General features: G+C 42.2%; 1 protein-coding gene across 11 annotated transcripts in view; it reads left to right on the top strand.

Annotated features, from left to right (window-relative positions):
- NAXD (NAD(P)HX dehydratase) overlaps positions 1 to 13,722 on the top strand; it is a 72,212-nt gene extending 58,490 nt beyond the window's left edge. For 9 of the 11 annotated variants that reach the window (XM_073349808.2, XM_073349792.2, XM_073349783.2 and 6 more), the window contains 2 exons: positions 2,040 to 2,160; positions 13,313 to 13,722. In XM_073349808.2, the coding sequence (XP_073205909.1) occupies positions 2,040 to 2,160; positions 13,313 to 13,463 (272 nt within the window). In that variant the 3' untranslated portion in view covers positions 13,464 to 13,722. Of the gene's footprint in view, positions 1 to 2,039; positions 2,161 to 3,448; positions 3,526 to 13,312 lie in introns of those variants that run through there. The other 2 variants (XM_078853577.1, XR_012159579.2) reach the window with 2 other exon arrangements.
- The last annotated feature ends 2,255 nt before the right edge of the window (positions 13,723 to 15,977 follow it).

Here is a 15,977-nt window from a genome sequence, read left to right on the forward strand (position 1 = left end):
AAGTAACTGTTTCCCTGCTGGGACAGATTCTGTTTGTTCTGGATCTGGGAGAGACTTTGTGACCCTTGCCCAAAGAGAGAAGAGGGTGAGTCTGGTTGTTTGCCTGGAGGAGGGGATGTGCCTGAATTCATTTTGTTTTCTTTTTATTTGCTTTGTGAGCCCTTGCAGCTCAATATGTGGTGAATGGAGGAAAGTGATCCTGTGGGCAGTAGGAGTTAGATTACAGCTAAACTATTTGCATGCTCATACTATCTTGAATTCACTTCATGAACCTGGGTGCCTTCAGAGTAAAAATGCAAAATCTAATACTGTGACCTAACCTTTCCATAGTAACACTGTTGACAAAGAACAGAAGAAAATCTCAGTTGCAAAGGTCTGAACTTGCCCCTTCCCCCACCTCCATAAGAAAATAACTTTAAATGCTACCTGGAACCTATTAAGCACAGGCAATCTCTTCCCTCTCTCCCCCCTGCTCCTCCCCAAAGTAATGCAACATAAAGGTGTCACAATTAACATTTATAAAAATAGTAATACCCATTGCTTATATAGTTTATCAGTAGATCTCAAAGCACTTTATAAAAGGGAGGGTAAGTATCATTCCCATTTTATATATGGGAAAACTGAGGTACAGATAAATGAAATGACTTGCCGTGGTCACTGGCAGGCCAGTGGCAGAGCCAGGATTTGAACCCAGGTCTCCTGACTATCAATCCAGTGCTCTATCATCTAGGTGGCTTCTACAATGGTGATAACATGACTGTGGGTGCATGTACTGTATAGTTTCTTACATTTAACAACAAACAGAACTATTTCATTACACACTTCACAAGGAAAGGCAAAAATAAACAGTTCTAAATACAGGCAATGTGGCCAAGTTAAAGTTGCAGAAATTACGGTAATGGGAAAATTAAATTTCTATACCTACATTAACAGAACATTAACAGCGCTTTGAAATAATTTCTCCTCATTCTTATAAAATATAGTTAGTTTTGCTGACAACCTTTTGTGGGAAGGGTTGTGATAGATGCTGGATTCCGATATTAAACTTGTTACAGGGGTTCTGTTACAAAAAAAATTGTTCTCACAGTCATTTCATGTTAAGCATTGTCTCTATAGACTGAGTGGGTATTAATGTAATTTATATGGTGTCCGCTATATGATGCACACAAAGTAAAAATTTCAGAAGAACCTTAGTCTCATTTTCCAAAGTGCTTGAGGTTCATTAATGTTCAATGGGACTTTGGCTCCTAAATGACTTTTAGGACAGTGGGTAAAATTTTCAAAAGCATCTTTCTCCTGAGAATTTACAGTGTGTTAAGAGACCCAGAAATCTTCTGTGCCCTAATCTTCTGTTAATTTTTAAAAAATTGCCTACCTCCTTTTATTGGGACAGTTAATGCAGATACCATAAGATGTTTGAGTGTTTTGATAATTATTTATGACCTTTGAAAGGGATACTTGGATCAAATTTTGCCCACAATGTAGGTTTTATTTAAAAAAAAAAAAAAATCCAAGCAGTATTTACAACCCAAACACTACAAGTTGGTTGGTTGGTTTCTAATTATATTTCTTTCCCCTGCTCTGTCCTTGTAACTCACTTCTCAGATTTGTAAACTCTTCAGGTCAGAGATTATGGTGTGCTTTGTGTTTGTACAATGGTTCATATAGTGGAGACCCAGTCCTATTGGAGCTTCTGTGGTAATACAATCTAATAGTGCATGAAAACCTACATATGAAATTGGCTAGATGCAGAGTCTATTTTCCATTCTGAGAGAAATGGAAAAAGTAAACTGCATACTTGATAAGTTTTATTTTTACATGATTTTGCTTTTAATCATTGAAAGATGTTTTTTTTTTTAAAAGTGGGAGATGAAGTCTTCTTTAAAGTAAATTCTAACCTGACAATGTCTCTCCTCAGAGAAGAAATTTTCTAGCATACCTTGCGTTTCTTGTGTTTCCTCAGCCCTCACAGCCCTGGTAGTATGTCACGTAAACAGAAGGTAAGTATATGTGACCCTTTGTTTTTCGTTTCTTTGTAGTACTTGTATGCAGTCATGAAGGAAGCAGCCGAAGATGTGGCGGACAAGGGGACCTTCTTTCAGGTTCGCTTGGAGTCTTGGCACACTGGGCATTTCTTGCTGGACCAGAAAAAACTAATGGGTATGATTTCATTAGTTCTTTTAGCTCATATTAGCCCGTGTTCCTCACAGCAACTCCTGTAGAGATGCTATTAAGAAACACAATCTGAATTTGGGGCACTGGGATAGATCACCCTGACAAACGTCGTGTTGTAGAGTAGACAATAGCCATTGTAATAGTTCTGGTTTTGATGAAGCCAAACTGTCTCTTGATTCTGAGAATGGCTCAAGATCACAAGGCAGAAAAGGAATGCAAACCTGAATGGACTTCCAAGAATATTTATTTACCAGAACATGTGTTTTTTAAAATGAATTTCATAGGCAGAATATATATCAGATGTAATATTAAATAAATGGCAGTTGCTGTACAGCAGTGAAATCTCAATAATATACAAATATATATAATTTTATTATCTCTCTCTGTGGTGTATTGATGAATTGTGTTGGTTCAGTCAGGTTATTCTACAACTGTAATTTGTCATTTAAATTATAAATGTATAAATTGTAAAATATTAACGGACTAACTGAAGAATCAACTAAACCAATTACAGGTACTTAAACATTTAATTTGGCTACGTCAAAATCTCAGAAGTAATTTGGGTTCACAATAAAACATTTTAAAATAAAAGGTCATTGCCAGCTGTTTTAAGAATACATAATAATTCCTATCAGATCAGACTAGTGGTCCATATAGTTCTATATCCTTTCTGTAGCCAGTGGCGCTGCTGCAAAGGAAATCACAAAAAATCCTGCACAATTATGGAATAACTTTCCCTCTCTTTCCATGACCTTAGGAACGGGAGATGGTCTCATTAGCCATATAACTATGTAATTCTTTTCTGAAACTTGCTCTACTTTTGGCCTCAATGGTGTATTGTGCCAGTCAGTTCCACAGGTTGTGCACTATGTTAAAGAATTTCCTTTTGTAGGTTTTAAATACATTGCCTTTTTAAATTTAATTGCATGTTCCCTAGTTTTTATATTGAGAGAGAGTAAATAGGATCATCCCATTTACTTGCTGTATACTAAATGTTATTTTATATACTTTTTATGATGTGTCTTGCCTAAAGAGTCTCAGTCTTTTTAATTTCTCCTTGTAGCAGTTTCTGTATGCTTAGAGACATTTTCATCACCCCCCCTTTAAACCCCTTCTGTTTTCACTATATCTGTTTTGAGATAAGATGACCAGGACTGAACACAGTATTTTGGGTTAGGGCATACCACTGACTCTGAGTATTATAAAATTATCAGTTATTTTTCTTTTACATTCTTTATACATCTTAATATTGTTTGCTATTTTTGACCACCAGTGTGCATGGAAGATGTTTTTCAGTGAACTATCCACAGTGATGACCAGTTATTTGTTCCCATTATCATTTTCATCTAGGTGGGTTTTTTTATTCTAATTTTAATAATCATTTCTACTTATTCTCCTGAAGTAAGGATCATGGGTCTGTAAATCCTACCATCACCATTAGTGCCTTTTTCTTTTTTAATAGTTAGAATATTAGTTGCTCATAGCCTTCAAGTATAGTAACTGATATTAATGATTGCATATTTTTAGAAGCAGCTCAGCCATTTTACTCTGTTTCTTGAGAACTCTTAGTTCTTTGAGTATATGTCTCTATGGGTGCTCCTCTGTAGGATGCGTGCGTGCCCGTCCGTGCACTCTTGACCGGAGAATACAAAATAGCGTCCAAGGGTCCACACCAGTAAAGAGCAGTGCCTCATGTCTCCCTACTAGGCCATATGAGGAGGCGTGTGCCCGCCACTACTCAGCTCCTTCTTAACTGCCTGCTGTTCAAGTCAGAGCGATTTGGTGTCAGCTCTTTTCAGCTTCCTCCCTTTTCCCTGTGAAATCTTTACTTATTTTATTTCATTATTTTATTGGTTGTGCTCTGCGGGTGGGGAGGCGGAGGGAGTAGTTTGACCCCTTAGAAGTTGAAGTTAGTGTCTAGATCCTCTTGGTTATGCCTAAAATCCTGGGTTTAAACCCTATCAGACCTGCCAAAGGTCTTTTCCCTATAGCAACTGACATTCCAGTTGCCTGAGGTGCTTGGATGAATCCCACATTCCTTTGAAGTGCACGGTGTTAGGCAAAAAGATTCTTTTCCCCAAGAATCAGGCAAGCACAGACAATACTGAAGGGGCTTTATTCATGGTATCGGGAAGACTGGCAAGCAGCTTCAAAGACATGGTGCCATAGTGGCCAGTTATATACATTCTCTTATCAATTCATTTGCATTTATCTGTACATACAGAGACAGACATTGTTACAAGTCGAGAGAACCCCAAACAAAGATAAAACTAAGAAGTACGTATGTATAGAGGTCATCCTATTGCATCAAGCATCCATGGCTACCTTGTGGGGGAAAGAGGCAGGGTGGGGAAGTAGGGATTAGTTCTTACAGATATCTGGCGGGCTCTGAAGGGAGGGTTAGCATTTTTCTAAGAGCTGAGTTACTGGGCGGGCATTGACCATATAAGCTTATCAGTTGTTTACAGTTGTCCATGTCCTTGCTACTGAATGCTTATTGAAACATTCGTGCTTGTTCTGCGGTTTTTGTCTTAGCTGTTAGCTACATTTTAACTCTTTCCTGACAATGGTCTACTTGGAGTTCAAAGTCAAGTCCAAGAAAGACAGGGAGACTATGCTGAACTCCTCCTAGCTCCAGATGTGTCTTTTCCCTGCCCTGCCCCAGTACATCAGCCTCAACATCTCAGGCAACTCCAGTGTCTGCTGGAACCTTGTCAGCAGCCCTCGACACCAAGACCTTCAGGAAAAAGAAGCATATTTTTCCCAAGCAGGGAAACAAAGAAGGGGATGTGTCACCCCAAAAGACTGATCAGGAGACCTCGCATCCCTCAAAGGATGCCACTGAGGCACCAGTACTGCATAAAAAATTCCACATGGACAAGCCCTCTACTCTCAGGCCGCTATCTTCATTGGTACCATCTGACACCTCAGCATCGCAACACACACAGACCTACCCCACATGCTCAGGTACCATCATCTTACCATAACTCCGAGGTCCAAGAAGATCCAGGGAACTTTTCATTCACCAGCTACTTCCTGATATCCACTCTGGTACTGACCCCAGCTTTTGCCATTGACTATCATAGCCCTCCATCGCGTTCCAGATTCCTGTCCACACAGCACCTCGTAGTTCCAGATGAACTGGAGTCCCTCATTTCAAAGAGGTCTACCACAGTCCCCTCCCCAATACAGCCCTGGTGCCTGCGAGCCAATTCTCCCTTGAGCTTCCAGTCTTTTGGTATTGGCAACAATACGTGAGGCCTGCCCCCCACTTAGTTCTGGGGATGATACTATGAACTGTGAGATTTTTGGTACAGGGACTCCACTTCTATACCATACCATCATGCTTCTATGAGCCCATTTAATGAAGAGGGTCTCCCAGAACTGACCAAACCTCCTATGTCTTGGGACTATGACTGTTTGGTGACACTGCCCCCAAGACTCCCCCTCCACACTGTGCCTGCTAGAAGCACAGAGCCGCCTTGAAGAACAGTTCTTCAGGATGTCATGCAAAAAGAAACTTCAACTCCCAGCAATACCGTATCACCCTCCGGTACTGATGAACCAATCTCCAATACCACACACTTTGTCAGTATTAGATGGTACACAGGAGAAGCAAGAATCACAGACTGAAGAGGCCTCTCTTCCTCAACTAGCTGGTCCTCATTCTCCAGAGGAGGCAACTATGCCACTGCCATCATCATATGTTGATGACTTCAGGGCCTTCTAGGACCTCATGAAGTGCCTGGCAAATTCCCTACTGATCCCCATGGAAGAAGGCCAGGAGTCCCAGCACTCTTTGAGTATTTTAACATCAATCCCAAGGGAAAGATTACTTTTCCAATTAATGAGGCACTATTAACTCCCACTCACACTCTGTGGCAAACACCTGCCACAGTTCTACCCACCTGTAAGTGGACAGATAAAAAAATATTATATTTCACCTAAGGAAATGGAGCATCTTTTTCCCATCCTTTCCCTCAGGGTGGACGTAGCCAGCAAAGGGAACAGTCAGACTTGCCTTAGACCTTCTCCTCTGGATAAGGAGTCCAAACACTGGACTTACGAGGCAGGAAGTACTACTCATCATTGGCTCTTCTATTTCAGATTGCCAACTATCAGGCCTTGATGATGGAAATAGGATTTCAACAACTACTCAAAATTCACACACTTTATTGAACACCTGCCACAAGACCAGAGAGACCAAATTCTGTCCCTCATTTCTGAAGGCCAGTTAGTTGTCTGCAGGCTGCTCTAGATGCTGATGACACGGCCTCTAAATCCATGACCATGACTGTGATTGTGAGAAGAACATCTTGGTTTCAGTCTTCTCGCCTCATGAGAAAGGAGAAGAACACCATAGACGGCCTTCCCTGTGCAGGGCACAAGCTTTTCATTGAGCACCTGGACGACTCTTTCCACACCCTGAGGACTCCAGGGCAACACTCTGGTCTCTGGGAACATAAATATGTTTTAGCAGATCTCAAACCATTCAGCAATCCAGGCTGTTTCAATACCATCATGCCTTCTCCAAACCGTGGAGCCCTTCAGGAGAAGGCCGAAACCCCAAAAGAGAAGTCCACCTGCTTCTACAACTATCCAGTCTGCACCTCCCTCTAAGAGGCCGTTTTAATAACCTCGGTTGAGGGCATCGAGCAGCCTCCTCCACCACATTCTATGTGGTGCAATCATTCCATCCAGCCTAGCTTTTGAAACTGCCTGCCCCAATTTCTACTTTCCTGGGAACACATCACCTCAGAAAATAGATTTTGTAGGTCATCAAAGTGGGTTACACCATACACTTCCACTGAACCCCCTCGTCTTTTCTCATGAGGAGCCCCTACAACAGGAGGTACAGTCTCTTATTATTGGGGGCGATAGAACTGGTACCACTCGAGTTTGTCAGAAAAGGCTTCTATTCCAGCTATTTCCTAGTCCTCAAGAAGCACAGAATGTGGAGATCAATCCTCAACTTCAGGAATTTGAACAACTACATCCTTGCACAGCATTTTGGAACGGTGACTCTAGCCACCATTATTCCATTCCTAGATCTGGAAGATTGGTTTGTTGCCCTTGACCTACAAGATGTCTGCTTTGTTTGCTATCCACCATTCCCACAAGTGTTTTCTACACTTTGTAATAGGATAATATCATTACCAATATTGAGCCCTCCCCTTCGAGTTCTCCATGGCCTTAAGGGTCTTTACAAAGATCCTCTTAGCCATAGCAGCTTGCCTTTGTCACTGGAGCATTGCAGTATTCCTATACGTGGACAACTGGCTGATCAGAGGCCAGTCAGACCTACAGCTTCAGTAGGCAACCTCCAAAGCACCACCTATTCCAACCTCTGGGCCTTTTCATCAGTTACAAGAAATCTATTCTAACTGCAATCCAATCCCCCCCCCCCCCCCCCCACCAAAAAAAACCCAACATTATAAAGACGCTACCCTGGACTCCCTATCAGCCAGAGCCTACCTATCCAAATACAGGTTTTCCACACTATCCAGTCTAATCTTGATGGTACGGTGCAGTCCACAAACATCTGTAAGGACTTGCCTGCAACTCTTGAAACACGTGTCAGCCTCCACATTTGTAGAACCTCATGCAAGTCTGCATCTCGCATGTTTTCAAACATGGTTAAGATCAGTGTATACTCCAAGCAGACACAGCCTTTGCAAAGTGTCACATTATCGCAGAAGATTCTAGACTCCCTGACATAGGAAGAACCCTTGGAAGGTTTCCATGGGAACTCCCTTCTCTCAGCTTCCACCAACACAGATTCTGACAACAGACACTTCTCTATTGGAACAGGCATCCCATCTTCAAGGGGTTACCATGCAGGGCGAACTATATCCAGGGCTACGCCCCATATCAACATCCTGGAGTTAAGAGCAGTATGGTATGCTTGCCTGCTCTCTTATACAGGGCTATTCCATCAGGGTAATTCTGAGCAGCAGGGCAGCGATGTATTACATCAATTGACAGGGTGGAGCAAGATCCCAGTCTTTCTACGCAGAGGCGCTAAGGTTGTGGAATTAGTGCATCTCACATCAGATAGAAATCTCAGCAGTCTCTCTACCAGGCTTCCGTACTGCAATTGCAGACGCTTCTGGCAGGACCATGAATGGGAACTCAAAGACATTGTCTTCCGCAGCATCTTCCAGACTTTGGATGTCTCAGCAGTGTTTTTGCCACTTTGGACAATGCAAAATGTCACCTTCTCTTCTCCAAGAGGGGCTTAAGGCTGCAATTCATTGGGAGAGGCTCTGATGACACCGTGGCACCTTACTTTGCTGTACGCCTAACCCATCTCCACCTCTGATCCTCAAGACTTTATTCAAACTGTGTCAGCAAAGAGTGAGGCTCATCCTCATAGCACTGGCCTGGCCAAGACAAGTGTGATACTCAAACCTACTTCACCTCCCAGTTGCAACTCCTCTCTGACTCCTTCAGGAAGGATCTCCTGTTACAGAATTTAGGGACCCACTTCCATCCCAGCCCCTCTTCTCTGCATCAGACAACTTGGCTCCTGTTATCAAGCATGGAACTAACCTGTTCTACTGCAGTTCAAACAGTCCTCCTATCCAGTAAGAGACCTCTAGTGCCCAAAAGAACTTACCTTCAGAAGTGGAAATATTTTTATTCCTGGTGCTCTCTTCCATCTGAGTCCTGCTTTTTACGATCACGGATTGTCTCTTACACTTAAAGACGCAAAGGCTATCAGTAAGCTCAATTAAAGTGCCTTTGGCCAGCATTACAGCCTCCCACTCACCCATCCATGGCTTCAGTCTTTGCCCATCCTACCTCAGCCAGATTCCTCTAGGGTCTTCACAACCTTTTTCCTCCGGCCCTTCAGTGGGACCTCAGCCTGGTTCTTAATGCCCTGAGGAAGCCTCCTTTTGAACCAGTGGCTACTTGCTCTCTCCTCTCCCTCCCCCTTAAGACGTCATTTGTCATAGCTGTCATATCAACCAAATGAATGGGAGAATTCTGCATTCTTATGGCTGACCCACTATATGCCATCTTATATGGAGACAAAGTCACACTGTATCCCCATCCTCATTTCCTCTTGAAGATTTCTTTGGAATATCCCATTAGCCGAGAGATTTGCCTACCAGTCTTCTACCCAAACCACATGCCTCCAGAGAGAAGACCAGCTTTCACACACTGGATGTCAGAAGGGTCTGTGCCTTCTACCTTGATAGGACTAAGACCTTTCAGATCTCTGAGGTTCTCTCTTCATCCTCTCTCCAAATTATAACCTTTGTGTGGAGATAAGTCATTTCTATCTAAATGGGTTTCAGGCTGCATCTTAAACTCTTATGAATCTGCAGGTATGCAGCCCCCTCAGAGAGCGACAACACATTCCACGAGGCCCACTACACATCTCTAGCTCTTCTGAAAGAAATTTCCACAGCAGAAATCTGTAGCTCTGCTGCTAGACCATCCATACCTTTGCAAAGCATTATGCCAACTCACCTGCTTCCAGGGATGATACTACCTTTGGCAGTCTTCCAAGCGGTCCTGGACTTGGCTCCTCAGCACTCCTTTCTTCAATTAGATACTGCTTGAGAGTCCCCTACAGTGGAGCATACACAGGGACATACACTGAAAGGAGGAGGAGCGGTTACTTACCTCACACTAACTTGAGTTCTTCAGGATATTTTGTCCCTATAGGTGCTCCACTTCCCGCCCTTTTTCCCATCTGCTGTGGAGTCTTCAGCTTTGCAGTCGAAAAGGAAACGAATGGCGGTGGGTCCACACCTCCTTAAATGCCCTTGTAAGGAAGCATGAGGCACTGCTCTGCACAGGTGCAGGCCTGTGGACGTTATTGGGTATTCTCTGGTCAAGAGCACATGGGTGCATGCACATCCTATAGTGGAGTACCCATAGAGTCAAAACATCTCATAGAACTCATGTTACTGTAAGGTAAGTAACCTTTCCTTGGCTAATCCTTCTGACTGGTTACTTTTTAATCCATTTGTTCCAATATCTTAATCATCATCACTCACTGAAAAGAGTAGATCTTGATTAGGTATCTCCCCAATATCATCCTTGGTGACTTCTTTGCATCAATTTAATTTCTCTGCAATGTCCTTATCTTAATTGTTCCCTTTATTTCCTCTAGTCCAGCAAACGTACTAGTTGTCTCACAGGCTTTCTGCTTGTGATATTATTATTTAAAGAATGACTTTTTTGTTTCTGCATCTTTGACTGTTTGCTCTTCAGATTTCCGTTTTACTTCTCAATTTCAGTCTTACATTTTGTCAGCCGTAACTTGTTTGTTTGGCTTCACTTTTTTTAAAAAAAAAACCTGGTAGTTTAAAAAATAACTTTGATTTCTTGCTGACATTCAGGTGTGAAATTAGTTCTTATATTAGTGTTCCGTGGATGCTATCCAGTATGCACACAGAGGTCAGTGTAGTCTGTAGTTATGCTTTCACTGTATCAGTGAACAAAGACTTGCTACAGAACTAGCAGCAGAATAGTCAGACACTTTATAAATGCTGAAATTTGACAAGTCTAGAGAGAAACAGACCAGTTCATTTGCTGAAAATTAGTTGCACCAAAGGGGTCTGCACATCTATTTGAAATTTTTTAGGGGTCCACAAATTGAACACCACTGCTCTAGGCAGTCCACTCAAAACCTCCTTTTCTCCGTATGTGCCAGGGAAAGGAGGAGCTTATAGCTTTAGTGCCTCATCTTCCTGAGTCTTGCCTCCTGGGGTGTCCTTCAGGTGGCCCAGCTCAGAACATCTCTCTTCCCTACCTTCCCCATGTGGGCCAGGGAAAAGGACTCAGGTTTAATGGCTCATGTCGCTGGGCCTCAGCCCCTATAATGTTCTAGGGGCAGCTCAGCTGGCCAACCCATGCTTATGGCTCTCTCTGCTCCCTGGCTAGTTTAGGCTAACCAAACTAGTTTAAAGCAAAGGAGGACTTGTGGCACCTTAGAGACTAACAAATTTATTTGAGCATAAGCTTTTGTGAGCTACAGCTCACTTCATTGGATGCATTCAGTGGAAAATACAGTGGGGAGATTTATATACATAGAGAACATGACACAATGGATGTTACTATACACACTGTAATGAGAGTGATCACTTAAGGTGAGCTGTTACCAGCAGGAGAGCGGGGTGTGGGGGGGTGTGGGGACCTTTTGTAGTGATTTTCAAGGTGGGCCATTTCCAGCAGTTGACAAGAACGTCTGAAGAACAGTGGGGGGAGGGGAATAAACATGGGGAAATAGTTTTACTTTGGGAGCGAATGGGTCATTACACAGTCTTTATTCAAGCCTAAATTAATTGTATCCCGTTTACTCCTTTTCTTTTTGCGAATACAGACTAACATGGCTGCTACTCTGAAACCGAACTGGTTTAGGTGCTCACTGGTGCTGGCTGAGAAGCGCTGGGAGGGAGGAGACTGGTGCTATGCCATTGTGGCCCCTCTCCCCTTTTACGGCACCTGGGGTCTTGGTGCTGTGAGGGCTCTTGCCTCTTGCGCCACCACTGACCACTCCCAAATGGTGGGGGACAGCAGAATTGGGAGTGATGGCTTCTCCCTTGCTGCCTCAGGCCTGGATGGTAACACCAACGTAGTTGTCCAAGGGCGCTCTCTTGTTGGAGAGTCCAAACGTGCCAGACGCAATGGAGCCCTTCCCAGGCCGGAGTCAATAGCACCAAGCGAAGAGCAGGTATTTCCAAGTGGCCCAGCACAGGTCATATTCTGCCAGTGTTTCTGTGTTGGGGATCACACCTGGTCAGTTTTCTTCTGCTGCTTTCTTGGTACCAGATAGGGAGAGCGGTGTCAAGAGTCCCTTGCAGGAGTGGTCGTCTTTGGCACCAGGGATGACTGTCGGGGCTGGGAATACCAAGAAGTCCAAGGAACGTCCTTCCTTGGCACCAGAGAAGCAGAACAGCATTGCATCTGTCTAAGAGAAGCTGGTATGCTTCTTACTGAGCCCAAAGTACTTGGTGCCAAGTTGGCCTGGCTTGGCTCTGAGGAAGGATGAAGTACCACCTCCATGAGGAAGAGCTTAAGCCTGGTGTCCCTGTGTTTCTTAGTGCAGGGCCTGAAACCTTTACAGATCCTGCACGTGGGCCTCCCCCACCGACTTGAGGCAGCTGCAATGGGGGTCACTAACCAGCATCAGCTTATCGCATGACACACACAGCTTAAACCCCAGGCACTGAGGCATGTCCCAGTGCTGTGGAAGGGCTAACCACACTAAGCCTGGTCCACCAGTTTAACTAACTTACTGACAAACTACCTGGAACGCAACCACTACGAATAACTATGTACAGGTGCTAGAACAAAGTCCACGGCGCAAGGTGCTTGCGGGGAATGCCAGGATGAACTGAAGTTCCAATGACTGTCCTGGGTGGAAAGAAGGAGTTGAGGGGGTGGCAGGCCCCTTTATTCCAGTGGTATGAGCACATGACTCCAAGGGGTACCAGAACTAACCTGACAGATGCCACTGAGGGAAAAACTTTCTGGCGGCTCTGCTCGGGGTGAGCACTCACCTATTTTGGAATGGACATGAGCAAACGCTTGAAGAAGAAGGGGAGAATAGGTAGTAACAAATATAAAGCCCTCCCTCCCCCCACAGGAAAAAGAAACTCAGTACACAGATACAAGATAGGAATGGACTTAAGCACTCACCCATTACACTAAAACAAGCCTGTTTTTATCTTGTCCTTCTGTCCTAATATTACTTTTCATATAATTGAGTACTATATCACTGGGGAAGGGGGGTATTTGAGGGGAGAAACATTCACAATGGGATTTCTAGCCTGATGAGGGTCCGTAATATGGAAATGTAAGAACTAGCATAAGGTGGTAAATAAGGATAAATGTGCTTCACTCTAACACTGAGAAACTCTTATAACTGTAGAAAATGTAAGCATCGAGAAGGTAAATGGAAGCACTGAAGAATCTCTGATTTGTTACTAATTCTTTCATGCATATAAATTATGTTAACGCTAAATTCAGTAACAAGACAGCAGTGTATTCCAGATTGATTTAATTTTTACTGCAACCCTCCATCTTCATAAGCCACTACCTTCTGGGATTGTGCAAGGTTCTCCTGTGTAAGAGTGTTTAAAGAAAATTAACGTACGTTTTTTCCTTTTTCCTTTAGTCAAAATCCTTTTCTAGTGGCTGCATTTGGAGCTTGTTCTCTTACAAGGCAATGTAACAACCAAGCCTTTCAAAAATGTGGACGTTCAATGACTACATCTGATATGATTTCAGAAGTTGGAACAGCTTTTAACAAACTTTTTGAAACCTGAAGCCAAAGCACCAGAGTGGAAGGAAACAAAGAACAATGACTACAACAGTAATTACATTTACAGTAGAATATACATAAGTAATGCACCCTTTCAAGTGCTGTAGCAGCATTGGTATGCTAGGTAGATTTTTTTTTTTTAAATAGAAAAAATGATTAATGTAGATAGTTTTTTAAGAGTTTGGAATACAAAAAATGTTTTGGCTGAAATATGCTGTAGTTGCAGATCTGTTATATAATATAATAAAACTAAAGTGAAAGTATTCCTGTTCTTTTTCATAGTTATTGAGCAATAACTAAAGTGTGTGTGAACTGCAAAAATGCACTTGATACTTAAGAAGAAAGTAAAATTCTTCCACCAGCTGAACTGAATTTCTTGGCTTGCACCACGGTTGTCATGATTTTGTTATTAGACTCTGTATCTAGAAGTAGCTACTGCACTTCATATTTCTCCACATTCATATTTTCCCCTTTTTACAGATGCCGCTTTGGAAAGGAAAAGCTTGAGTTGCTTTCCATTTTGAATGTAATTGGTTGCCTTTGCCCATTCCTAGACATGGGCAGCAATAGCTGATTTGAAATTCTTGCTCTTCGTTTTTCAGAAAAAATGAGGCTCATTTTAAAACATAGAGGAGGGGGGAACCCCCTTAAAATAAGGATTTACTCCAGAAGTGTTGGCATGAAAGGTAGGAATTATGGTTAGCTGAAATAACTTACTTTATATTCCATCTGCTGCTCTAGACTAAAATTTAACATGGAGCACTGTGTGTGTGTGAAATGTAATCATTTGAAGAAAAGGTACTAGGTGTGGTGAGGAACTAGTGATATTTAAATGGTCAAAAATGTCAGTGGGGGTAGACGGTTGAGTGCTTTTATGCCAACTCAAACTGCTGGAGTAGAGCTCTGAGCACATTACTGTATGTATGCATATGTGGCTATTTATTGCCTGCATAAGTAATAACTGAGGAGCCAGAAAGCTGCATTTAATTATACGACATTAGGGCCATGCAGGCAGTCAAATACAGTTAGTCCACTAGGAGCCTGTGCTGAGCCTGGGGCGGTCGGGCCTGGGCCGTAGCAAGGGGTTTTTTAAAGGCTTTCGGTGGATCATCATTTAACAGAGGCAGCGCTTTAGTGTCAAGGAGGACAGGTCAGCACTTCCGTGCGTGTCTCTCGCTGGCTGGCTGAGTAGATGGCAGGCAGGAATAAATCAGAAGTTGAGAGAGATTTGTGCAGTACAGGGGTTCTTAAACTTCTGGATGTACAGCTTAATACTGAGGTAAAACTAATTTGTGGGGGGAAGTCAGAAGTACGTTTCAGTAAGTACCAACTTACTGCCCTATGGTTTAAACCTACAATCTAACTCAATGTGCATATTCATTACCGCATAGGGACTAATTTTGCAAACTTAATTATTAGATGCTACATATTCATTTAAACCATTTTTCCAGTAGCTTATTTCTAGAATAGAGTTTAGTACCCTATATATTAGTCAGATTGCACTTTCACATCTTGTAATAACTTCCTTCAGTAAACACATTCAATCAGAAAGGCTGTTCTGAGTAGCTCCGGCCCTTATAATTCATATTTTTGGATGCACTGTGACTACTACCTCACCCCAATGCGTTTTTGTTTTTCTTTCTAAACTGCTAACCTATTTTTAAAATAGGTTTTTATATGTTTGCTCATTTTATTCTGTTGGGGTTCTAAGACTTTTAAAATTAGAGCAGTTGTTTACTCCTAAGAAAAGACTTTGCAGTATTTTACCAAAGACAGTTTGTAAACTGTCTACTTCCCTGGGGAACAGAAGCTATTGTCATTTTCTCCCCTTGGAATTACTTTTGAACTCTAATTCCTAAAATCAAAAAAGTTAAACAGTTTTAAAACAGTTGTTGAATTGATTTTAAAATGAGGTTTTTGTATTTGGTATGTAAGAAGTATTATTTCTAAATTACATTTGTAGGTAAAGCCAAATCAAATAAGACCTTTTGGGTTTGGTTTTTTGTTTTTTTTTTCCAAAATGAAATTGCTTGATATCAGAGGTTAGTATAAATTTCAATTTGCCTTTGTTTTAACTATACACAGAAGTAACTTTGTTATTCACCATTGTATACAAATTGTTACAAGTTAATTTTAAAAGATTCTGGAAATGTAGCAAGTTTCTTTCCATAGGAAATAAAAATATAGCAAATAAAGCAAAACTGTTGTGTACTTCATTTGCAGTGGCTTAGTCACACAGCACCTGCAGAAGCTGAAGAGACTTTTAGCTGAAGATGGTTTATCCTCTGTACCCATTCCCTTTTATTACTGACCATCTATAGCAATTTTTATATGAACAGTATCAAGTGTATCATTTACAACATGCCAAACCCAGCTCATAGGCTAATTACTTGGATTATAGATTCCCCTTTTTACAGTTGCTGCATTACTTCTGTTACTACCAGCTTATTTCACAATACATGCAGGAAAAGATTCAACGCCTTCTCAAAGGGAAAAATCAAGTTGTGGCAAGCAGAGA

Source organism: Lepidochelys kempii, chromosome 1, assembly GCF_965140285.1.
Source record: "Lepidochelys kempii isolate rLepKem1 chromosome 1, rLepKem1.hap1, whole genome shotgun sequence".
Classification (NCBI taxonomy): Eukaryota; Metazoa; Chordata; order Testudines; family Cheloniidae; genus Lepidochelys; species Lepidochelys kempii.